The 27,282-nt window shown below is 39.4% G+C and overlaps 3 protein-coding genes across 5 annotated transcripts in view; all 3 read left to right on the top strand.

Moving 5' to 3' along the window:
- Positions 1-27,282, top strand: part of LOC139148105 (cholesterol 24-hydroxylase-like) — a 120,490-nt gene that overhangs the window by 35,473 nt on the left and 57,735 nt on the right. The window lies entirely within an intron of this gene.
- Positions 49-7,531, top strand: LOC139148749 (D-beta-hydroxybutyrate dehydrogenase-like). The gene is made up of 4 exons (XM_070720211.1): positions 49-115; positions 2,510-2,571; positions 2,789-2,842; positions 7,300-7,531. The coding sequence occupies exons 1-4, from the start codon at positions 52-54 to the stop codon at positions 7,393-7,395; spliced, it is 276 nt and encodes a 91-aa protein (XP_070576312.1). The 5' UTR covers positions 49-51; the 3' UTR covers positions 7,396-7,531.
- On the top strand, positions 7,975-21,252 carry LOC139148108 (D-beta-hydroxybutyrate dehydrogenase-like). Its single transcript, XM_070719411.1, has 7 exons — positions 7,975-8,162; positions 13,144-13,326; positions 14,492-14,616; positions 15,309-15,430; positions 18,884-18,987; positions 19,725-19,797; positions 21,192-21,252. Exons 2-4 carry the CDS (start codon positions 13,157-13,159, stop codon positions 15,377-15,379), a joined length of 366 nt encoding a protein of 121 aa, XP_070575512.1. The 5' UTR covers positions 7,975-8,162; positions 13,144-13,156; the 3' UTR covers positions 15,380-15,430; positions 18,884-18,987; positions 19,725-19,797; positions 21,192-21,252.

Below are 27,282 nucleotides of genomic sequence, written 5' to 3'. Positions count from 1 at the left end.
CTTACACCCAGTCGTAAAATAGCTCCACTTGTTGACACACAGGCAACTGCGATGGCTGGCCTTGGCAGTGGGGTCACATGCAACGCAATCTGCCCAGCTCTCATCAAAACTAAATGTGAGTGCTCTTTTTTATTGGGATAGAGATATGGCATGTGTAAGTCAATAGAGGTAGGAGTAGAGAGGCATAGGCATGTATCTCTTGATAGGTCTGTAGGTAAGTATATAAGCAAGTAAGTGTGTATGTTTCATTGGAAATTGATTATTGGGCATATAGGCCTATACATATCTACAACCAATTGCATTTTAGTGTATCGAACAACTGTAAATCGATGTGGTACAACGCTAACATCGATTTTACTGTAATTACGTTTTATGAGGAAAGACCGGATCATATTACGTTGTCAGGGGCAATAGTCAGCCAGGCGGTAATAAAGGAATCAACTCCGTCTGAAAAAGTTGAAACTTTGTTTAGCTGGAGGTCAGACTAAGTCAAAACAACAACATCCGATCCACAAACACCACCGGCACCGGCGTCTGACCTCCTGCTAGACGTGTAATTTTAAAAAAATTGTTGACCGCGCGGATTTTAGAGTTGTACCACATCGATTCTGCTGTTGTTCTTATCAGTTTTTCGTAATACTAAAATGCAATTGGTTGTAAATTTGTGCCCATGTGATAAATCATATTTCTGTATCTTTCTGTTTAGTGGTTAGGCCCTTGTGAAATGTTAGGACTATGCACCTCCGTAAGGCCAACGTCGTCGACATCATGGTAATCTTAAAGTGGCACTCCCACTTGGTAACATTTTTAAAACACATTTTTTTAGTGCCAACGGTCGATATTTGACGTGGCGACTGCGCGCGGATCGCGAGATATCGATAAAAACGTCTTCAAAAAAGTAAAAGTTTGAATTCCGGTGGCCCACCTAAATTCAGCTTCCGAACATCGAACGTTCGGCACTGGGGCCATTGTCAACTAAGCTATGGAGTACGAGTCTACACTGACGCTGCTGTACGCCACAGTACCACTTGCATCGGTGATCGGTCATGCCCCGTGGGAGAAAGCTGAGTCTTACTGACTTGGTGATAAAACGAAAAACAATTTTTGCTGATTCCATCAGATTTCGCATAGGTGACTTTCGGCGAACCACACGTACTGTGTGGCAGACGACAAAATGTAGTCTTCGGAGGCGGCTAATATTTAACACATAAAAACTATGTTTTTGTGGTATTGATTAAAAATATAATACAACTGATTTAGAATAATGAAAACGACAAAAGCTAAGAAGAAGTTTTATGTGATAAAGGCATAATGCTGAATAATATTATATAGGGCTCAGCCCTTAATGTCGCGCCAGGGGTTAAGATTGGCAATGTTATTTGTATTGATTCATGATAAAATGTCATTAATTGTTAATTCATAAACGTTTATATGACAACCATGCCCAGTTTTCCTCTTGTACGTACACGACGTCAAACCGTGCAGCAGTGCAGGTATAGATTTTCTGTAACGTGTAAAAATTTTGGACAAAAATTTGCAATTTTTACAATGATAACAGCCTATTGCCTTAAACGAGGGACGTATTATGCAATCATTATCATTGCAATGGTAACCGAACTGCCAATCTTCCTCTTGCAAGCTGAAAACACGGTCCCTCGTACTGAAAACTACAGCGTTCCATCTAAAAACTGGCAATTTTTAATTCTAATTATTGACACAGGTGGCGCTTTTCTAAAATTCAATCACAGCATTCTTTGCGTATGCCCCCGTTCATATGCACGACAGTTTTCTCCCTTATCTACATAAACGATATTTTGTATCGGCGACAAGGTGCATAATAACATTTAGTGGCTAATAAAAGAGGTATATTTTATAAATGGCATGTTATATGATAGTAATTTGTTTCATATTTGTTTATTTACGAGTACTCAAAAAAAAAACAAAAAAAAACATGGCGGCGCCCATGAAAGAAGGGTAAACTTCCGGTTGCTCGCATAGTATATTATGAATATGCGCATGCGAAGTCAGTAAGCCGCTGGCGCGACTATTAAGTCTTCGCAGTGGGAGGTAAAATTGCGTCGTTCGAACTTATTATTGACTCCCTAGAATATCGTCAATCAGCACAACAACAAACCTTCGGGGGATTCGCGTCATAATCAGAAACGATCGTAAAACTTCGGAATGTGAAAAATACGCTCGGGAAATGACATATTTTTATCGATATCTCGCGATCCGCGCGCAGTCGCCACGTCAAATATCGACCGTTGGCATTAAAGAAATGTGTTTTAAAAATGTTACGAAATGGGAGTGCCTCTTTAAGCATTTAAAAAAATGTACATGAGAAACATAAACCAGATTGTCGGAAATTATTATGAAAGAAAAATTGTGCAATGCGTTGTTCTGTTATCGCATAAAAATCTTTCGCTGGTGAGACTTTCTTTCCACTTGAGATTCATAAAATTTGTTATTTTCTTTTGTGTCAAACTCTCTTTCATCTTCTAATTTTTAGTGGCTATAGAATTGATCGAGAAAGCTACCAAACGCTGGGGAGTTTCGTTTGAAGAAGCCAAGGTAGAAAGAACTTGGAACTTAACAGGAGTTTCACCAAATCAGTTTGCTTCACCAGAGAGAGAGAGAGAGAGAGAGAGAGAGAGAGAGATATGTGCCACTTTGCATAAGTACACTACATTATAGTACATAACAAGAATTTCTGCACTTCAAACATAACAAAGCTGTGTTAAATGTTCAGATGGGTGCAGCCATCTAAGGTTGTTATTGTTTTCCGCAGAAACGTATCTTATCGACCATTAATCCGTCCGGAAAGTTCGTCACCGTAGAACAGGTGAGATTACCGTTTTAATCTCATATGCTATCTGCTTGCATGTGTATCATCTTTCTTGAACGTAGACGGAAATTCGAGTCTTGTTGAGTCCCAGTAAATTCTGAATGTGCGCCTGTGATAGACGCTCTTCGCCCTACGCGTGACTTAACGAGATCTTGCGTGTCTGAGGTCTTTAAAAAACAATGTCTCGATTACCAATTTACCAGTGTCACAGTGTTGCGTGCTTCGCAAAACCGCACTTTCGGCTATACAATACCTTACTATCCTATAGTAGTTAGGTGGCTTAGCAACAAAAAACAGCAAGATCGTTACACGGATGACAAAAGTGCCAAATTTGCTACAGAGGTTCACATATGTGTGTAAATCAAAATTAGCTATTGCTCCAAAAATTTGGGCCACCGGAAAGGCTCGATGACGTCATAAATTCAAAATGGCCGCCATTATATTGCTTAAAAATGGTAAAATACAGTTTATTCAGCCAGTTTTCACTATTCTTGTAATAAACTGACTCAAACATTCTAAATTATAAATAAAACATTGAATTGACGCAAATTAATTATTATGATGACGTCATAAAGCCAAAATGGCCAACCAAATTCAAAATGTCTGCCGTAACATTGTCTAAAAATGTTAAAATACTGTTAATGAAGCCTGTTTTCAGCATTTTATCACCTGAACTGAAATTAATACCCCAAATTACAGACAAAACCGATAATTGATGCAAATTAATTATTAAGATGACGTCATAAAACCAAAATGGCAACCGAAAGTTACAAAATGGACGATTATGAAGTTTACTATGCTTGTACAATAGCTCATTTACGTTACAAAATGATAGCATAAGTTATGTACAATTTGTATTAATATTCCATAAACTTAAAAGAACAGTTAACGGTATCAAAACTTGGCCAATAAGTTCAACACAAGTAAAAACTTTTATGAGATTATTGATTATTAAAAATGGTTTGTGTTTGAAAAATCGAATCGATATAAAGGAAATGAAGGCAACTTCACACACTGGTTCTACCTTTGCTTGTGATATGGTATAGTGAGTAGATCAATGTAGTTTGGTGAGAAACCGGTTTGGTGAGAAACCAGTGAATTGATAGTGCTTTGACCCTCGTAATGTGACCTTGGTCCCGGAAATAAGGTTTTGTGTTGGTTACTCCTCCTAGCGACGTTTCGGGCCAAAGTGGGGTCCCTTCTTCAGTCACTTGAATGGTTTTGTATTCCCACATGCTCAGTTTAATGGTAGCCATTGTTCATCAAAGAGAGATGCTAAAATCATTATGTTTTGGTCAGATTTTTGCGTGAATTGTTGCTCAGACAGTTCATTTGTACTCTCCTTGTGTTTGAATTTTGCTTGAAGGAGGATATATTGTATGTTTTTCTTCCTTTTATACGTTATTATAGGTTTTCTGGAAAACCATGGCCAGCGTTTAATCGCCCTTCATAATTTTCCAGATTCTTATCACATTGTTTGATTAGGCTGGTTTTGATGAGGTTGTGCTGACAAGTATTTTTTCATCATTACTCTTGCTTTTGTTGATGAAGGATGGCTGACGTTTTGTTACATTCTTTTTTATACAAGCTATGTCTTTCTTTTTGTAATCTCTTTGTTGAAGATTTTGCGTTGAGAAATTTACCTTTTTATGAAGTCCATATTGTTGTTGCATGTACATATCTGAGTAATTCACCTTCAATGAAGCATTTGAAAGTCGGTGGCAGATAAATATCGTCAGATGGTTTTGTGTGGGTTTTAAAATCGAGCCATCTCTCTCGATTGTGTCAAGGTATGAGATTTTGTTGATAGAATGTTCAATTATGAATTCCCAAGTTGAACGTAGAGTACAGGGTGTTGCACTCCTCGACAAATGTTCTGAATGTTAGAAGTTGATGTTCGATTCCTGTGTAAACCATGAACATGTCACCTTTTAAATTTCCATACGAATATTTGACCGGATTTGGGATTTAATATAACTTTCTCCGTTTCATGGTATGTGATATCAGCTATTTCTGGTGAGCCCATACTTAATCCCTAGATTTGTTTGTATTTTCTCAGTTGAATTAAAATATGTTGCGTTTCAGAATAATCGACAGTAAGGCTTTCATACATTGATGGTGGGTTTTTTGTATCATATCAGTTGGCAGGTACTGTTTCAGAGTCCAGCTGTACGATTGCTGCATTTATGGCTTCATTTTTGGCATGTTTTTCTACATTGATTGTTTTTTTAATTGGTTCTAACTAGAGAATAAAGTTTTTTGTGTCACTGGCTATATAAGTCGTTTTGGACGATTGGTTTTATGACAAGGTCTAGAAATTCCGACATTTGTTTTATTGGGCTCGAGCAGCCATTTCTATTGAGACGTTGGGTGATGATCGTTTCTTCTTTGGTTTTGTGTATTTTTGGCAGGAGATACCATCGTGGTGTACAAATTATTCTACTTATGGGTATAGGGAAACTGTAAATCACCTCGTCAATGATCTTCTTGTCGCAGATAAATGATTTCGTATACAATATCCACTGTATAGTCAATGTCGCCAAGTGTAATAGTGAACATTTCGCAGCTGTCTATAACTTCCTTTAATGTCATTTATCTTATTCACAATTGCTATGCCTCATCCTTTATTGATGGGTTTCATTGAGATTTTTTGTTTTTAGACAGATTGTTCAGGGCAGTCTTTTCTGCCAGAGTCATATGTACTTTCTGATGTGGGTTGCGAATGGAATTTCCTCTATCGATCTAAGTTGCTTCGAGACAGTTTTGCAATTTTTGGGTTTTCCGCGGTTAGAAGTGTCGAACATGAACTTACCTTCGAACAGATGTCTGATTGATTGATTGATTGTTTCTCATGATATCGCACAATCTCATGATGCGAATAAATTTGTTGATATCTCATACGACAATTTTTCTGTATAGGCGTGGGAATAATTTCAAGCCTTTACTTAATGCTTTGATGAAGGTTTAATTTGCAAGATTGTTGATGAATCTGAGAATCTTTCTGAGTTCTTATCTTTGTTTAACCTTCCATTTCTGCTTATGTTCTTCCTGGTGTTTTTTATGTTTTTATGTTTTGGGTTTCCAAACAGCAAAACTCGTCTGGTCACGTTTTTTTGCAGTTTCCTTCATCTTTGAATTCCTAACCAGTCTGGTAAATGAACAACGTAAGGCAAAGACGCTTTTCATAAATTTACGGAAGCTGCAAAAAAGTAATCTAAGCTAGATTCAAAAGCAAAAACTAATCTTCTCTTTGTTCATAAAACTCTGACCAAACGGTCTTTTTCAGGCCGGCACATCCTCCAAAAAGAGAACTACTGTAGCACAAAACTATGTCACCACACCCGAGACATAAAAATCCAAGAAAATTCAAACGAAAAAGGCTTCTGAAACAAAGGAAGCAAAAGACTTAAATCAAAAACATAAAACCTTTTTCAGGGACCAAGGTCATATGACTAGGGTCAAGGCATGATTTATTCACCGGTTACTCGCCATGTTTTTCATTATCATGACATCACATCACTATTGATCTACTCACTATAACGTAACACTTTCAAAGGTAGAACCTATGGGTAAAGATACCTTATTCCTTTATATTGGTTCAGTTTTTCAGACAGAGGTCATTGTTAAAAATAAATAATTTCATAATAGTTTGTAATTTGTGTTGAGCTTATTGGCTAAGTTTTAGTACATTTATCATTTATTTTGAGTTTATGGATTATCAAGACAAATTGCACATTACCTTTAAACTATTATTTTGTCACGTAAATTGGCTATTGTACTAAGCACAGTGAACTTCATAATAGGTCATTTTGTAATTTTCGGTCGCCATTTTGGTTTATGACGTCATCACAATAATGAATTTGTATCAATTATATGTTTTGTCTGTAATTTGGGGTGTTAATTTCAGTACAGGTGATAAAATGCTGGAAACAGGCTTAATTAACAGTATTTGAACATTTTCAGACGATAATATGGGGATATTTTGAATTTGGTCAGCCATTTTGGCTTTATGACGTCATCATAATAATTGATTTGCATCAATTTTATGTTGTATTTGTAATTTTGGATGTTTGTGTCGGTTTATTCAAAAAATATTGAAAACTGCCTGAATTAGACATATTTTACCATGTTTAAGCGTTATAATGGCGGCCATTTTGAATTTATGACGTCATCGAGCCTTTCCGGTGGCCCAAATTTTTGGAGCAATAGCTAACATTGATCTACACATATATGCGAACATCTGTAGCAAATTTGACACTTTTGTCATCCGTGTAACGATATTTTTGTTAAGCCACCTGACTATAGAGGGTTGGCTTGTTTCACTAATTTTGACATTCGACTGATTCTTTAAATACCAAAGTCTCATGAGATCTCGCTATCAACTGAAAGCAGTTGTTTTTCACTCCCGCTCTACGGGCTCTATGCTCTTTTACATGTTTGTGTTTACCTTTCAGGTTGCGGAACTAGCTTCTTTTCTTTGTACACCTGCAGCAGATCAAATCACTGGTGCCGAACTTCCTGTGGATGCTGGGCTCTGGGCAAAGCTTTAGAAAGAGCTGAATTTTATCATTTAGTCATCAACATCTTACGATTTTTCTGATTTCCATTTTTCATGTATCACATTTTCTGTGTCATTATCATTGTCAATTTTTTGTCTCCGAATTAAAATGTTGGTTATATATTTCCTATCCGTAGAACTCGATCCGTAGAACTCGAGTACAGAATTGTCTATTTTGAAAATATAATTGCACAGAATTCTATAAATGCAATCCCTAATCTGTTATCGACCGTTGGGTAATTACGCAAACTGAAACTTAAACGGCTCTTCCATAGTTGCAGACGATGCATAATTAAAAACCCTTGTTTTAAATAAAAAGTTCAAATTTCGACGAAACTGGAAACTATTACGATTCCTTTCTGTTCCATTTCCATCGATTCGAAAGGAGATTTTTACTCAGTGTTAGGGCTTAGTTATTACGGTTTGGTAGGTTCAAATAGAAATGGCCAATGCACTGGAACTGCTATTGTACTGTGATACTTTTTCTTTTAAACACTGAGTAAAAATCTCCTTTCGAATCGATGGAAATGGATCAGAAAGGAATCGTAATAGTTTCCAGTTTCGTCGAAATTTGAACTTTTTATTACTTTGGCTTTGTGGCCTAGAAGTGCGACCTCTGTAGTTCACAGTCACAAATTGTGCTGCAAAGAGTACAAACGACGTCGACGGTATACTTCGCTTGACCTCTGCACTGCACTATGCCACACATGAATACAGCCCCGTCGTCTGACTCACTGGTCATTTGAAGGTGACTGTGAGGTAAGGAACGACTGCATGCTTACTGTTGGTTTGTATTTGATGCGTTCTTTACTCATGCTGAAGCCCCACAAGCCCGGCCCACAAGGTACTAGAATATGGCCGCCATGCAAGAAAATCTGACTCAAAAATTAATTCCGGCGTCATGTTGTACAATGACGGTCCCTGTGGAGGGACTGTGATATAACACATAGGCATTGGAAACATATAGCCTAGATAAGCCCTCCGAGCACCCTCCGAGGCGTTGCCTAGCGTTTATAGAGCGTCAGTGATTGTACCACGGAGCCAACCTATAAGCCCTTCGTGTGGTGCTGTGTTCCCGGCGTTATAAGGCCTGCCACTCCTGTGGTGCACAACCGGAGGCCGTACAACGACGAGAACACACGTACACAGGGCTAAGAGTAGTACTAGTGCCAATGCGCACTGAACAGTCTACAACCTCCCCTCGGATAGCTTGTCTTGGCAATGTTACGAGAGCCTGTGATCCATAGTACACCAGGCATGTACGAGGTCAAAGTACAGAACAGCGCCGAGGGACAAAGCTCAATGATTACTTTTGTCGTTTCTGCTGCTCTCAGACGGTACGGTGTAGAGCTTGAGCATGGGTAGTAGCATGGATTTAAAAAAAAAAGTCGAACTAGCGATTCAGTTCAGTTAAACGTGTTCGATCATTACGCGTAGCGTTTGATGATGTCGTATGATGCTCAGATGTCGAACACGTGTAGCACATCCATTCGGAACGGCCAAGGCCGGGGACATTTTTGAGGTCTAATAGCACGCGTGCTCACAATGACGTCACGTGTGATACTGTTTGGGTTTTCTTGATGTTTTCCGTAAATTTAGGCAAACGGCCTCGTCTGTAAATTGTCTTAAAAAGAGCAGGCATCTTTGATATCAGAATATTTTGTAATGTTTGCACCAGTACAATAACTTGGTCTGCTTGCTCTGATTTCCCGCCTGGTACGAGATGTTTCTTTGTCCACTTTTTTCTCTGACGTCACGACAAAGGTTCCTTCAAACTTTATAAATAACTGTATCGAAGAAAATCAACAGATTTTATTCAAGGGTGGTGAGAAGTTTTTGAATTGTCGTCACGAAAATCAAAGAATAATTTTGCGTTAAATATTTCCCGAATTTCGCAGTTTTCCGAGAAAAATACTGCAAAATAACCATGAATGCACAAACCACTCTATTCATACGTAATATCATCGATACGCGTACGTCAATGCGCTGCCGCCACAGATCACCGTCGCTTGTGAATCTATACACGACGGCCGCTGTGCGGTATGCATTAGAAAATTTATAGTACATACCACACAGCGGCCGTCGTGTATCAATTCACAAGCGACTGTGTTGTTACAAACGTACGCGTCATTACGTTTTATTTAACCTCTCTTTCCAAACTTGTTCCAAAACCACGCGCACATGTCAGTCCACGGAAAAGCGTTAGCGTAGGCGATGTTGCGTGGTAGCTAATCACTTATTGGTCTGGTTAGCCCGTGGCCCAAGGTTGAGTGTTTGGCTTTAAGGGGAGAACCATTTGATTTTTGGGGGAGGGTATGGAGGAAATGGGTATGGGAGCAAATTTTTTTTTCCTATCACAGTGACAGCATTTTTTTTTCTACAGTCAGAGCTGCATCAATTTTTTTTTCAAATGGAGTAGCAATGCAAATTTTTTTTTTCTTTGTCACCAAGTTTGTGATGCGTTGTATATAAGGGAGCCGTCATTATTTACGGCCTGAAACTCAGAAATTTCGAGTGACACCCCCCCCATCAACCATGATGAATTTGAGTAACTCCCCTCTCTAACTCTGAAATTTTGACTGATCCCCCCTCTTAGAAAAGTTAAATACAAATACATGTATTTGTAAAATTTACAAAATACAGCAACAGTAAAGACCTTTGAAATCCTGATGTACTCTGCTAGACTATCATCAGTTATCTCATGATGGTTCAAAAAAGGTGTGCCCATCAAAATGAAATTGCAAGTCACAATAAAATAAAGATATAAAAGCTCACGCAGTATCTAACCATATAGTATATTGTTTAATTTGGATGGGTATTATGACAGGGTTTTCACTAGGATATCTGACCGGGCAGAATTTGAAAGTACAGGGGAAGAACACGCGAGAGGTTTAGGGGGTAAGTGTCACAGGGGCTTAATTTGCATGGAAATTTTTAAAATATTGATGTGTGCAATGGTGCAGTCTAGTGCAATCTGAGAGGTGTTTTTCAATTTTTTTACTTAGTGAAACTGTTAGAACACCCCAAGGGCAAGAGCACGAGAGGGGGTTTCCCCCTCTCGTGTTGGAAATTTTGGGAAATTGATCTGTTTAATGGTGCAATCTGAGAGGAGTTTCAGGTTATTTTGCACTCGGTAAAACTGTTTGAAAATGACATTGAACACTGCTATATTTTTTTACATTTTATGCATGATCAGTGTTTGTGTCACAATATTCAACAACCAAACAATGACAATACAATTTGTGAAAAACAGTTCTGTTTGCCCGAGACTGAAGATAACTAAATATACAGGAACGGAAAATCTGTGACTTCTTGTGTCATTTCTCCAGCTGCCAGCTTCTAATGAAAAGCATGAATATGGTATGTTTAACTGTCAAAATGGTCATTGAACTGAGGTAAATGAAAACATGTTTCTGTGATAATAAAGGATGAATTCACAACAGTTCAATTTTGTCCTAGATCCTGTGAAAATTTTGAGAAATTGATGTGCGCCACGCTGCAGTGTAGTGCAATCCGATAGGTATTTTAAATTTGTCTTTTACCAGTAAAACTGTTAGAAGACCCAAGGGGGGGAGAGCATGAGAGGGGGTGCCCCCTCTTGCATTGAAAATTTTGAGAAATGGATGTGTGCAATGGTGCAATGTGAGATGTGTTTCAATTTATTTCGCCAAAAAAAATTGAGTAACCCCGCCCCCTTCTTCCTCTCCACATTTTGAGTAACGCCCCCCTGAAGTTTTCAATTTTTTGAGTGACCCCCTCCCTTGTATTTCATTATATTTGTTGTTCCTGAATTTTTCATTGTCAACTTGTACATCTTCCTAATATATTTATATTGAGAGAATAATATATTGATTTTAACACTAGTTTATCGACTCCTGTCTTGTGTTTTAACACAATTTACAGAAGTCAAAAAGTCCCCTTCTCGATAGTGCCTATGCCATTGAGATATTGCAACAGAAATCCTGAAATATGATTTCTTGGGTCAGAAAAGGGAAGGAAAACATTGAGTGGACTGAGGTGTAAAGTAGACCTATGTAGTGCATGCTTATATCATAAGTGCTGGGAAAAAAACATAAGAATTGCTTGTGGTAAAAACATTTGCGCCGCCTATGGCGGCGCGCCGGCAAAGAATACATGAGAATAGGGTTTCCAAATTTTGCTAATTTCTGGTGCATTGTGACAATTTTTTTTTCACTTCTGTCTGTTATGACAATTTTTTTTTTCTCAGGCCATGACAGGATCAATTTTTTTTTTCTTCTATCTCACCTGGCGACAAATTTTTTTTTCTCAAAATCCTCCATACCCCCCCCCCCAGAAATCAAACGGTGTTCCCCTAACCTTCGACATATTACCTCGGCAAAGGTCAGATGAGATTAGACAAGCAGCTGGTTGGATCAAAAATTGTACAGAAAATTGTTTCTAGTAATGGTTTCATTATTTGGCATTAATACAATCTAAGTTCCAGTTAAACATATAGTCAACAATTAATTTTCAGGTGCAGTAAAGAATTATGGTCATTTGAATGCTAGGATGTGGCATGGGGTTATTTATACGAAACACACCTCCATCTTTATACTTCAATACTTCATTTTCTCAACAGCAGATCTCTCCTCGACAGAACAAAAATAAAAAAGGCCCGGATTATTGACGCAAAGGCTTTCAATATTCACGATGACCAGAAGCAATGCCTTTTGCCTATTTTCTAACCGATGTAATTGACCTTGACCATAGCCGTATCCCACAGAATCCTGGAATCTGCCCTGTCGAATGCATTTTGAATCCGTTTCCTTCTTTTTTGATCCTTTAGCGACATATTGCGATATATCATGTCTCTTGTTCATCCGCGGGACATTGCAAAATCTAGAGCAACGCAAAGCGCGGGCTTGAACAACGGCGGTAGGAGAAAAGTTCACGTGGGCGGAAAAAAGTTCAGTCTGTCTACAGACGTGTCAAATACAAACAAAAGCTGTCGATATACTTGTAGTACGTATATCATAAATATGTCAAGGCGTAAATGACCATAACCTCGTCGCTGCACAACTCTGCATTTCTGCATTACATGGACGAATTAGGCCGCTTTCTGGCTGTGTTGTTCAAATGCCACATGGTTTTCGACAGTTTGATGATAAGACAAATTATAGAGTGCTGACTTCGTCTGGTTACCGTAATGTTGACAAGAGAACTAGATTCTTATTTGCCTGTACACTAAATAATACTTGTACATCAAAGTGAAGTAAATCGTCTGTTTATGCTGGACTCATTTATAAGTGAAAACTTACCGTCTGAGTGAGTTCCTCATAAGGCCAAAGAAAAAACAATTGTGCTGTTCCGATAACCCGACCTGCCCTATTTTTTACCTACCGACCCTAAACTTTTTAGAGCTTGTACGTAAACACGGAAGTAAAAAAAAGAAAGAGAAAACCCGTAAAATCATATGTTCGTTACCTAGCGTTTGATTTTTGCTTGAACGATTACGTATTTTATGTTTTTATTCCTTTTTAATGCATGATACGTTTTTGTGGAAATGTAGTGGCCAGTGTTTGATCGCCCTGATCCCTGAAAAGTGCATATTTAAAAATAAAAATATTTTAAAAAAAATATCCCTGCCGACCTACCTTACTCTATTTTTGAAAACTATGTTATCGGAGCAGCACAATTTATTTTTTTGGCCTAACAATATGTCACACACCAGTCCTTTCATGGAGTGGCTGTGGTAACACACGTCATTTTTTTACCGTAGATCTGCATCTGTCATGGCGTCCAGTTCCGTTACCGGCAGGGTTGCACTCATCACTGGATCTGTCTCCTCGGAAGGTATCGGGTATGGAATCGCAAAGGTGCTTGCTAGGAAGGGACATTCCATCATCCTCCATGGAAGACGAGAGATGGCTGAAGTTGAACCTCTGAGAGAACATCTGGAAAAGTAAGATAAAAGCAAACGAGTAAGGTTCACTCGTGAAAAAAGTTTTTGACCAGAAATATTTCTTCATCAGTAACGCTTTGTACATTATGTCTTGACATTGATTCGCGTAGCTTTTGTACAATTTTGTGTTACCAAGAAGGATCGTTTGGACCTTTCCATTCAACCTGATTAAGGCAGTACACGCCTCAAAATGTAAAAACTTTAAACTTTTGCTCGAACTTTCCGTCAGCAAACTTTCAATATATCCCTTTTGAAATTGCAAAATGTGGCACATCAGAAACAGATGACACAATATTTCTGGACACTTTATATTCAAAATGGCCGCCAATCTTGTGTTCACTCAACGTGGAAAATAACAGATTTTTCACAAAACTAAGTGAAAGCTTTAGTTACGTATACATCATGAGTTTCAAAACGAGCCCCAACAAATGGTAGACCAACACAGTATCGCAAAACTTTGAAAGTCTATCCCGAGACGCCTTCTGCCTCAAATTCAATGTGTACTAAGATGTACACCATTGACATGGTCATCGTTTTGAAATTTGGATCTGTCCATTATTAAACTGTCTGGCAGATTTTGAAAGTTTGATTGCTTTTCGGAAGGCCCACCCTTTCATCAGCCAGTTTATTTTAAATAAAAATTCAAAAATTCAAATGATTTACGGCATTGCGGTGTGGGAAAATACGATTTGTTGAGTTTTCATAAAAACCAGACTACGAATAAGAATGTGAATCCAAATCTCCAGGCTGCACATCGGCGAAACCTTCAGGCTTTTAACTTGCAACTTCTTTAAATTCATTCGAGACTATGCTTGAAATCTGAAAGGGGTGCTTATCTGTAGTGTCATTCGATGTTTTTGTCGAGAATGAACAGAAACGGCGGTGCATACAGTTCTGGGACAATATGATCGAAGAAAGTTTGTACGAGAATTTTACTTTTTTGATAAAGGAGGGGAATTTAGTGTTGGGCTATTCAGTTTCTTTATCGTTTTCTCAATCTTTTCAAGCGTAGTTTGTGGTACACTGCCCGAGTCACTCCTAAACGTAGGGGTTTGGGGCTGACATGGCTAATATTGGTTGTAAAAACAAAGCCCTTACCGATCAACTAGAGTATTTAATATACTGTATATAATACAAACACATTTTCGGTGTTGTCATTTTGTAGGGAATATCGAGTCAAGGCCCATTATTTACGTGCCAATCTTCTGCAGCGATCTGAAATAGAGGAGATGTGTGAGAAGATAAAAACCATGTACCCTGGTGGAGTGGACGTACTGGTTAATAACGCAGGTCAGTAAATGTAGAGCGATAGTTCCAGAACATTCTGATTTTTAGACCTATGACTACAACGAAACGCGACCACCCCACAAGAGGCGGAACTGTGCCCAGGAGTTGAGCACCTCCGAGAGAAGGCCCTTCCTAGTTACTGTGAAACTAAATGGGCCGGCTGTTAAAGGGCCATGCGGTATCTGTAAGTTTTAGGATTTTACACTAGATTTGTTTTTCATGTCAACTAGAATTTCTTGTTCTACAGTTACAACAACTAGCCCTTCAAGTCGTTATATATGATGGAATTCAGCACTTACATTTCCCTTAATTTCTGTCAAGACAATTTGTTGCTTCTTAATCCAAACATGTGACATTGGTTTCATTGTTCTGTGCATCGTGTTGAATTTTTACAGAAGCGTTGAGATACTTTATCGTTGTTTGATTGGTTTTATTACGATCACTACTATTTTATTAACATTTAATATGAATACATTTTCATTTGTTACGCAAGTTACAAGTAATACCACATGATTTTGACTTATCCTAGATTTGCCGTTAATAATGCGTCTTTCGTATCACTGTCTGTAGTTGCAATACATTAAGTTTTATTGTGCATTTCTTTTTTAACTGGAATTCTATGGAAATCAGTCTTTATAACGAGAATTTGACAACTCTGGTTATTTTCTGATTGTTTGTGTACCACATTTGAACAGGTACGTCATGCCCGAGGTTTGCTGACGAGTTTTCACCGGAGAAATGGGACGAAGTGATCGCTGTTAATTGACAGCACCGTTCGACCTGACGCGACTGCTCTTGGGTGACATGAAAAAGAAAGGTAAGTGGCGTAGTTTGCTTACCTGTAGAGTGATTGGGTCCCGCCTAGTCGAATCTCGCTTTCCAGACCTCTTCCCTTTCCAGATCTCCGCCGATAAGGCCGCCAGGCGGCCAGTTTATTTCTATTTTCATGTCTACAGCCGTTATGCAGATGTAACTCGGCTGTTGTCATTCAAACTTAGCGCAGGGATAACACTGCATCACTGGCACTAATGCGTCAAATAATTTTGTGATTCGATCAAATTTGGCCTCAACATAGCCATTTCGTTCCGATATTTAGCTTATCCGCAGCCGTTCCTCAGACATTTTCTGACTAATTACTTCAAACTTGGCACCTAGACACCCCACCTTGACTTACATAGACATGCGAAATTATTCTGTGATAAATTTCAATTTACAGGAGATTTTCTCGAAATCTGGTGATGAATCTTTCTGAATCTGTTCACGAATCTGAATTCATTTTCATAAATCGATGCGACGCACAGCGCAAGACCAAGTGCACAGTGCTTTAATAACGTCATTTGAAAGTTCCCATGGACAGAGACTCTGGGGCATATAAATTATAGGCTCCCGGCCGTCCGTCCATCTGTCCGTCATCCGTCCGTCTATCCACGTAGATATCCAGGACGTCTAAGACATGCACTGGTCAATTTCTTTCAAACTTGGCACAAGGATAATAAACTGTGGCATACATATGCAGCGTTATTTATTTTTCGATATGATTCGATATGGCTGTCAGGTGTCGAGAGCCATTACTCAAACATGCCTTGACTGATTCCTTTAAACTTGCACAAAGTCAATACACTGTGACTTACCCATGCATATAGAATTATCCCATGGTATGATCCAATATGGCGACCAGGTGGCCATTTTGTTCCCATTTCATGTGTCTCAAATCATTACACAGATTGTAATGACTGTTTTTTTTAGTCCCCGCGGACGAAGTCCGGCGGGGACTTATAGATTGGGTCCCGTCCGTGTGTCCGTCCGTCCGTCCGTCCGTCCGTCCGTCCGTCCGTCCGTCATCAACAGTTTCTCAGACACTGCTAAACTAATTTTGTTCAAACTTGGCACAAAGGCATAGCACTATGACCTACAGATGCACGTCGATTTATTTTGTGATACGATCCAATATGGGCGCGAGGCGGCCATTTTATTGCGATTTTTCATGTCTTTGGACCATAACTCAGACATCCTTGAGCACATTCTGCTCAAACTTGGCACAAAGGCATAACATTATGGCTTTCATATCCATGTACAATTATTTTGCGATATGTTTCAATATGGGCGCGTGGCGGCCATTTTGTTGCGATTTTTCATGTCTTTGGACCATAACTCAGACATCCTTGAGCACATTCTGCTCAAACTTGGCACAAAGGCATAACATTATGGCTTTCATATCCATGTCAAATTATTTTGCGATATGTTTCAATATGGGCGCGTGGCGGCCATTTTGTTGCGATTTTTCATGTCTTTGGACCATAACTCAGACATCCCTGAACAGATTCTGTTCAAACTTGCCACAAAGGTATAACACTATGGCCTACATATGCATGTCAAATTATTTTGTGATACAATCCAATATGGCCACGAGGCGGCCATTTTGTTTGCGATTTTTCGTGTCTTTGAACCATAACTCAGACATCCTTGAACCGATTCTGTTCAAATTTGGCACAAAAGTAAAACATTATGTCTTTCATATGAACACCGATGTACTTCGTGATATGATCCAATATGGCCGACAGGCGGCCATATTTTTGCGATTTTTTCATGTCTTTGAACCATAACTCAAACATCCTTGAACCGATTTGGTTCAAACTTGGCACAAAGGCAAAGCACAATGGCATACATATGCATGTATCAATTAAGCTTGCGATAGGATCCAATATGGCTGCAGAACTGCCATTTTGTTGGAATTTTGCATGTCTTTGAATCGTAATTCAAAGGTCATTACACCCATTTTGTCCAAACTTGGCATAAAGATCAAGCACTATGGCATACATATACATGTCAATTTACTTCGTGACATGTTCCAATATGGCTGCCAGATTGTCATTTTTTCCAATATCGCTGTCAGATGGTCATTTTTGGATTTTTTCATGTCTTTGAGGCTTAATCATATGCAAATATTCTTTAACCAATATTGTTGAGACTTGGTGCAAAGATAAAGTACTATGGCATACATATGCATGTCTACTAATTTGTGCTATGATCCATATGGTCAATAGACAGCCATTTGATTAAAATTTTGGTGTGATTTTTGTATGTCTTTGAAACATAAACATAGGTCACTGTCCCTCGATGGACTGATTTTGTTCAAACGTGATACGAAGCTAAAATACTATGGCTGCATTCTTGTGCACATTAATTTGTTTCATTATATGATCCGAAATGGCTGATTACAACAACATACCCGATCCCATACCATTTCGAAAATTCCACCAAACCATGTGTATAGTATGTGCCATCATGACACTGAGGCAGTAAGGGCATCGTTATGTGTGATGTAATCAAAAGTTCCTTGAGTGGTCATTACCGGCAGAGATGAGTCATTTATTGAACGTTCCTCAGATTACTTTATTATGCAAGTCACAGGCCTGATGTACCCGTTGCATCAATGTCATTCCACAGCTACCTAGACCACAGCTACCTAGACACCAAAGATTATAACAAAATGGACAAGCGGGGACTGTGTCATCAACGATGACTTGTTCAAATTTGCAACAAGGACAACACCATTACGTTAAGCGCGTAAGCATAAGCAATATGATCCCATATGGTCGCCAGGTATACATTTTGTTCTGACTTTTCCATGTCTTAAACCATTTCTCACACATGGCCTGGACAAATTTCATTCGAACTTGACACAAGGGCAACATATTATGACTGTAGATGTGCATGTAAAATTCCTTCACCACACAATCTAGTATGGCTGCCAAATGGCCATTTTTTCTGATTTTTTCATATCTACTCTCATATCACATAACCACGTCTATTACCTGACTATTACTCAAAATTAGCCTAAGGAATTCCATTTGTATTTGGTACATCAACAGTACACATACATATCAATATAAGGTAAACTTTATCTCAGCCATATTCCGGATATGCTATGACCAATTTCACTTCACCATGATTTCTGTCAATGATTTCCCAATGTATTATCAACCAGAGACTATGTCACCTACAATGACTTGTTATCGGAGTGCTAATATCTAGGTACACTAAGTACGGGCTGATGTGGCACTTGAAAGGGCTACATGTGTTTGTGCTGTGGGATACGGTTTTGGAACTTTCAAGTGAACCTGAATTGTTTTTTGTGAATGTAACAAAAGTCCCTGGAATGCATCGAAAGTTAAAGCTAATGGAGCTGTAAGCAAACGAAAGTACTTACATAAGTGACCACATGACACTTGCATTGTGACTTCTCAATTTCTATTTCTTCTTGTGATAGGTTGGGGGCGCATCATAAATATTTCTTCCGTTCGGAGCAAAAGGGCCAGTGACAGTAATGTTCCGTACACAGCTTCAAAGCACGGTCTAAATGGATTGACAAAGGTAAATCTAGTGAAAAGATACGTTTCCTGGTAAGGTACTCTCTTCCAGTCCTACCGGTTCTTGTTCTTTCGGATTCACAAATACGCCCGAAGAGAAATTTGCGAAAAACAAAAAAAAAACGTGCGTGATTTTAATTGGATTACGCAATCCAACTAATGTCACGTGATATGTCATATAAACTCTGGAAATGTATCATAATTGTAAACGATGCATATTATTATTCATATTACATGTGCACAATGTTCGTAGTACTTTGTCTTGTTATTTAAATGTGGCAGTATAAAACAAGTGGGCGATTCGAGAAATATTACTTGAAGCTGAAAGTAAGGCGATGAATACATGCCACCTCAAAAAGCTTATGAGGGAAGAATTCGTGCTGGTGAACTACACGTACGCACTTCAAATCAAATTCACTGTCACAACAGGTGAAAGCGTAAACAGTGTCGCCCACCGTCCTATGCATTCTCCCAAAAACACCAGCAGCAAAGTTTTGATCGTAAAAATTATCACTCTCATAAAGCCGTAAACTTCGCCACGCCCTCCATTTACAGAGCCGCTGACTACGAAATGCCTGACTACGAAATTTTATCAGAATAAAATCCGAAGTTCCCATCTCAAATAAGTTCTTATGAACGGCGATCGCAATCTATGAACCGGCCCTTGCTTTACCGGCACAGAACGTCTTGATCATGAATTTGTTAATCACTGAAATTGTTTCATCTTTTTCTTCGCCACAGTCTACCGCCATTTCTGGATATGGAACCGGAGTGACATGTAATGCCATATGCCCAGCCTTAGTCGATACAAAACGTGAGTCACCAATGTTAGAGACAGTTCATGTTTACAATAACGACACTGATTTATAGTTACGTGTGTAAGGTGACTTTGGAGTCGGCCACACTAAATGCCAATGATGACTTCAATGAAGATGTTTAGCTGATAGAAGTTATACCATTATATATAAATACAGATGCATCCCCAATAATGCCCATTTTCCGATCGGGGTGCTGATTTCGGCGATGCATCGATGCCTCTTTGCTGCAAAGATGTGATAAAAGGTCGTAAGTCATCCGACAGCACAATGCACTGATTCGCTTTTTGATCCTTCGAAGAAGACTCCTCTACAGCGGCTCGAGAACCCGCCCTATGCGATATGTGTATTTTAGACTGTTACCATTTTGTGTAGTAAACTTTCTTTGATAAATTTTTATACACGGCAATGGCGTACAGATGACACTGCCGCTAAAAAGTCACATTTCCTACGGTTTCCTTAGTTTCATTTGTGTCATAATCATACATGCTCTGAATTACATCACGAATATTTGATTGCCTTAAAGTTTATTGACGACTATTTTGCCATGCGACTGCAACTATGCACCTCCTAGGATCAGCAGTAAAGTCCTTTATCCTTCGTCGGGCTTTATTTCCCGGCTGAGTGAATAGTAAACACCTATTGCCTGGTCATTAGGGCTATTACCCCGAGGGGCCAGTGTTACCAGAAACACATCGCTATTCCCCGAGGCCGTAGGCTGAGGGGTATAGCGATGTGTTTCTGGTAACACACGGCCACGAGGGGTAATAGACGAGCGCTATAGCCCGAATAAAGACCAGGCTATAGGTGTTTTATAACACACCACATGCTCATGTTGTATTGTTATATAGTTTTTAATGTGTTTTGATATTTTGCACGGCAACAATCCATTGTGACAAGTTTACCGGGCGATGTTTCCACAGCGGTTTCAGTTGTACGTGGTACCACTTTCTTTCAAAAAATATTCTAAGCATACCAAGCGACATCCTTAGTTGCACCTTAATCTTTTCCGTCGATGAGCTATTTAAGTTCCTACGCTGTTGGAATGTTGAAAATGTTGGAAAATCTGTTTTAGAGAATGTGTCGTCACCTATCCCGGACGCACATTACGTTCTAGTCACCCGCCATTGTTGCAAAGCTGCAGACGACACTACGGTCATGTGACCGGGCACTTTTCCAAATTTGGTCAGAACAATTTCCCTAGGGAAATAGCTTTTCAAAAAATACCCTCTGACGTCACTTTTGTCGATTTGGTGGGGACTAGACGTATCTATTTTCTCGTCACGTGACGTATTCTGGCGAATCGCGACACGGAATGAGCATGTGGCGTGTTATAATGTACACTATTATTATGTTAATTCGTTGCTATTGATATTTTCCAATTTATTTTCAGTGCCAATGGGACTATTTCAGCTTTCGGCAGATCGGCTTGGCTTTCATTCGACGAAGCAAAGGTAATGAGACCTTTAAAATTCAGAGAGAGAGAGAGAGAGAGAGAGAGAGAGAGAGAGAGAGAGAGAGAGAGAGAGAGAGAGAGAGAGAGAGATGAAAACTAACGCTTTTGAGCGCAAATGACCAAAGTGACTAAAGTGTGATGTGCTTTACAGAAACTCAAGTTGGCAGACGGAAATCCATCAGGGGAGTTCGTAACAGCTGAACAGGTCAGTATCAGCCTGGTACTGCATGTACTTTTTGATTCACGAAAAGGAGGACACCAATATGTGAGAAAAGTGGTTCATTTCGACATAACCGAAACATATGCGAAAGGCGCTGATGAAAGAATAGACTTCAATGATGTTGACATTTCACTTTCTGTATAGGCATGTTTGGACATAAAATAGAAAAACAGACAAACAAACGAAAACAAAAAGTAAGAACACAAACACAACAATATCAAGAAGAAACCCATGGCGTCATATAGGGGCCGTTCATTTGTCTAGATGCACATGTTGGTAGGCATGTGATGAAGCGATATTGCTCTTCTGAAACAAAATGCAAGGAATTACGTTGTCTATCTTGATGTAATGCGTGAAGCACAATTGTTTTAAACATTCAATACTTCTCTGTATAAAGATGTTTGAGGATAGCGATGCATGTTATTTGTCGAAATTTCTAACCATTGTAATAACGCTTATTGTGTTTTTTTATCCAGATTGGTGAACTTGCCGCGTTTCTATGCACACCAGCGGCAGATCAAATCACAGGTGCTGAACTTCCCATCGATGCCGGACTGTGGGCAAAATGAAATATATGGTGTACGCCGGTGACAAGTCAAATTACCGGAGCTGAAATACCCATTTCACCGCTGCGTTTGGGTACAAATAAATTGGGCTACTATCTCTCGGAAACTTTTTAAACAATTGGTCGACAGAAACTCTTTGTTCATGTCGAAATAATTTCTGAAGAGCCGGTCAGGAAGAGAATACTGCAGCTCTGGTTTTAGACTTCGTAAGTTGCTGTAAATAATGACGATCGACTAATCAGATATAAACTGCAGAACAGCTGCACATTAGCAGGGACCGTGAATAACTCTGGTTTAAGACTCCGTAAGTTGCTGTAAATAATGGCAATCTACGATATGACCTTCCGAGCAGCTGCACATTGGAAGGCACCAGTTACCCGCGGAATAACAAAGTCGATATTACCGGTTGGAACGCTGACTCAAGTTGCTGAATGGAATATGGAATCTTTGTTCAATCTCACGAATGCGTCACGAATATAAACTGAAATAAAACGGCTTCGAAATCGTTAAGACACGAATCTCTTGACGGGACGCGGTGGTCGGAACTGCGCTCAAAGGTCCCTAGGAACCCCAACGACCAATATAAACACTGTACGCTAGGTATGTTGGCGATTGATGAAAGTTAAAACATGTTTTTCATAATGCATATCGTAAAATTTAAATGTTTCAGCTATGTTGACATGATACATCTATATATAGTGCATGGAATACATATTTGTAAACATGAAAGTCGCACATGCGCAGTTCTGACGACCGCTTTCCTTCAAGGATCTGGAAAACCCAACATTACAGGGATTTACAGAGAAAGCTTTTGTCTATACATACTATTCTGGTAGGGGAATTACGTAACTGTCAGATGTACAGCATGTCGCACTGTATGAAATCGGGCGTTTACGATTTTATAAGCTAACGTAAACGCGCCTTATCCACTTCCTGTCCCGTCGATTAAGCCAGCTTATATTTCCTAGGGTTGTGACCGGCAGAAACTTACACATCCTAAATCTCACACTTAAGCTGTTACAGGCCGTGTACGTCGAATCTACAAATACGCCCAAATGTACGTTTCAGCAGGGTGATTCGTTGCAGTTTTCAACTATAGTGCTAACATAGTGATCTACGTTGTCTTTAACATGCACTTTTGTGGTTTACGGAGCTAAAACTGGATAGAAAATATGGTTTTGAGCAGGGTTACTCAACTATGTCGAAGTTGCTAGCGAGTGGCGTCAGTGGACAGGCGGGGCAATTGTCACCACTGTCCGTTGTGATTACATAAGCAACGCGCTCGGGTAACACACGGGAAGTATGAATCGCTTCGGTTACGTGCCTTACTAATACTATGACCACACTCTTTTAGTTCTGGTATATAAAGGAACATTAATAGTGGAGCAGCCTCGGTCAATTTTAGCACAGAATGTCTCCCAGTAAATATGTAGTCTTCCCAGTAACTAAAGGCTGACGGTAGCCAGCTTCACTTGGACACCCGGACCATTTCGACAGGAGTTATTCGACGTCTAGTTTTGCCGCGGCCACATTGATTCCCCTTTTTAGTCACTTCCAACAAGGGAAATTCTCATTTCACTCCTTTTCTTCATGTTAACGCACGTTTTAAGGCGAAGCTAATTCTAGGTACTACATGTAGTACGTTCAAGAACGTGTTAACTCTCACTCCGAGGCACGGTAGCATGGCATTCATTAGTGTCTACCAGCACGCATTATCGCCTAGCGCCTTCTTTACCTCATAACTATACATGTACTTAACTTTGAATCATTTCAACCCACTCTGATTTGATTTGTAATTAGCCATGGATTGACTGCTCACACAAACAGCTTGGCGGTCAGAATGATCAGGATCGAAGTGGCAATAATTCTGGCTGGACGTTGATCAGTAATTGGACGATGTCGTTACCTACTGTGGTCCTTAGGTGCGCGCGAGCTACTTTTGATTTGAGCCTAAAAGAAGTTTCCCGAAACTTACATTCAAAAACGCTGGCTGGTCAATAGGGACGCACAAAAAAAACTATAAAATTAAGAAAGTTCACTAGTAATTTTTGAAATGCGAAAAAAAGTTTAGTGTAAGTTAGGGTCGTGTTATAGAAAAAAAAGGCATATTACGCAAACTTTCGAAAACAATTGTTCCTGTTTTTGAAGGTCAGTGAACCGCTAAATACCGTGGTTTCAGTAAGTTGCGACGGAACGATGTTCCGATGTTTCACAGGACGAACAGGATAAAAAGTTGTGAGTGACAGTAAGCCGGTACGACTGACGTTTCGAACGATCAAGGGACCGTGTTTCCATGAGTGAAGTGAATTATCCCCCTGAAAATCTCCTCGAATGAATAGAATAGCTGCCAAGAATACATATACTATAGGAAATGTCGCTAATTTATACATCAATTTATCAATTTGACAATCATATGTACAACGACAGTCCCTAAACACATAACTACATGAACAACGCAAAGCGTTTCTTCGCAAACGCCGATCACGCCTGTTCTGAATGTGAAATACAATAGAGCATGGAGGTGTATCTGGTACTTATGTGTAAATGTAGTTCTAACCTCTTGACACCTCATGTTTCGCGATGGAATCTGCGATTGCATGATATGAATTTTCTTGCCACTGTGAGCAAACCAGCACTATAATGTTTATATCGCTGGGAACTATGATATACTTACAAAATACCGCAACCTCAAAGACAGATGCAATAAGCAATTATCATAAAACACATGATGGACTTTCGTCAATTTATAATGGCGCTTCAGTGAAAACTGGGAAATTCCTGAAAAAGTCCACTGACTGGAAACGCCATGATACTGGCCACGGTCCCTCCTGGCACGTATTTTAACATTTATTTCCGGGTTAAATTTCTAGATGTTTCGGCATAAGTCGTAAATTCCGACCGCAAGCCGTTTCGTGTCGGCCTCTAGCATGTTCTATCTTACAGGGAACATGGTAAAACATAGTAATATCTTCACATCATTTCAATTCTGTGACACAAGTTTATCGATAGCACTAGCCGCTGATAAAACAAAAGCTTGAAGGCGAATCCGTTGGAGAAAAAACAAAATGCACGTAAAAGTAAAGGTAAGAAGGCAAAGGTCAATCAAGCTTACGAATACAACTAGTCAGTCAATGACTGATAAGTTTGCCCCCCCCCAAAAAAAACAACAACAAGAAAAAACAAACAAAACAAAACAAATCGAAACAGGGATGCTGAAACGACTTAGGTCACGATGCCGATGTGACTTGCGGCCGGAAATTGAGATCGTAATGACATGGGTTGAAACGACTGGCTGGAGGCCACCGGTAGCCAGCGCTACGCAAACCCTTTTATTCCACAAGCTATCAGTCTTTTTAACGCAAATTTTTATCGTGGTAATACAGTTGTCAAAGTGTAGGTCAGGCCCAGATCATTCAGCTATATCATGGCTGTGAGGTAATTGGCCTAATGGCGTCCTCAAATATCCGAGAGAATTTCTGAAAATCGCCGTTTGTGAAACTTTCCGTTGACATCTAAACCATGCGATCAGAATTCGTCCGACCTTCGCGACGTCAGAACTACGAGTGAAAGACAAATGATAGAAACATAACTTTTTTCCAAAATGCAGAAAAGCCACTGACATGAACAATTATGCAACAAATCACCGTCCCTCCGTGGGTGGAGGGACGGTGAACAAATGTAGATCGTGTGAAACGGTACGCTTTTCCAGCAGAGGAAGTCCTTCAAACGGTGTTTTCTTTGTACAAAACGTGTCAATTACCATTGCGCCAGTAAACTCTCTAAACAATCATGAAAAAAATATTTCAGCCGACAAACATTGAAGCCAAGTCAGTTCAATTTAGTACAAAAATGAGATAAAAGTTCACAGGTCCGCATTTCATAGCCAATATATTCCCCGGAGATATAACCCATTTGAGAGGTTGTCGGACAAGTGTGTCGAGGTATCGAGAGAACGTACCGGCTATCAAATACTACGCAAAATAGTAAAGAATGACAGTGGAATGAGCTACAAAATCACTATAAGTTTTAAGTTGCAGGTAGAATAAGTCAAGCAAGCTTGTCGAAGAGAATGTTGCATCGGACATTAGAGGTATCGAAGATAACATCTGACAAGTGTGTCACGGGTGTCGATCGACTAGATGGCTTTCAATTCTACTGGTGGACTCAGAAGGAAAAAAATCAAAGAAAAATTAGTCAGAGGAAAGCATTAACGAAATCAGAAAATCAGTGTATGTCTCATTGTACTTGTCCGTGCACAGTCCCTCCACCAAGGGACCGTGGTCCGCGTAAGCTCATTTTTAACCACAGGCTTTGTTTCTGTATATGGTTTTACTGTTGGACAAAAACACCGTAATGCTACGCTAAAATTATAGAATTGATTTCCTTCCCAGAGAACTTTTTCATATTATGATACGCAGATCGATGGGGAAATAGTTTAATGTTAGGTATTCTTAGAAGTCGGCTGTCCTTTGTTTGATATTATGATTAGCAACTGCACCCTTCGTTCATTTGCATCTAAATGAAGCCGTCTTGGCTTTGGATTTGCACATATGCATGTGAAATGAGATTTCAACCTGTCGTTTTCACGGGTTGAAGCGATGTTGTAATCACCGTCCCTCCACCCACCTAGGTGGAGGGACGGTGTTGTAATTAATGGTTCATTGTGTATGCACAAGGGGCAGATGAAAGTCCCCGGGGTGGGAGGTTTTTGTGCAACGGTTTACCTTATTTGATTTTATCAATTTTGACTGTGATATTTCAAATAAAGCTTTCGAATCCAAACTGTCTGACTGTGTTTCCAACGTCCTTATCTCCTCTTCAACCAGTGCACATACCACTCTAATTGCTGCGCAAACATTGCCAACTTGTATCAGCGTATCAGCGGATTGGCTTATTAATTACGTCAACACCACATTCGTCCCACATGTGTAGGGCGGCTGTGGTGTTGACTCAATCACTTAATCCGCTGATACCGACAACGGATTAGCAGTTGGCAATGTTTTCGGAGCAATTACAATGGTGTATACACACGTTGGAGAGGAGATAAGGACTTGTCGGGTAATATATAAAACAGTCAGACGGTGTGGAGTCGAAATCTTTATTTGAAATACCACAGTCAAAATTAATAAAAGTAATTTTATTAATTTTGACTGTGGTAAAATTAATAAAAGTAATTTTATTAATTTTGACTGTGGTATTTCAAATAAAGATTTCGATGATCAAGAAAGCAGTCAGATGGTTT

This window comes from Ptychodera flava, chromosome 13 (assembly GCF_041260155.1).
Source record: "Ptychodera flava strain L36383 chromosome 13, AS_Pfla_20210202, whole genome shotgun sequence".
NCBI classification, from domain to species: Eukaryota; Metazoa; Hemichordata; class Enteropneusta; family Ptychoderidae; genus Ptychodera; species Ptychodera flava.
The sequence above is the reverse complement of the archived record's forward strand: the minus strand, read 5'-3'. Positions and strand labels throughout refer to the sequence as shown.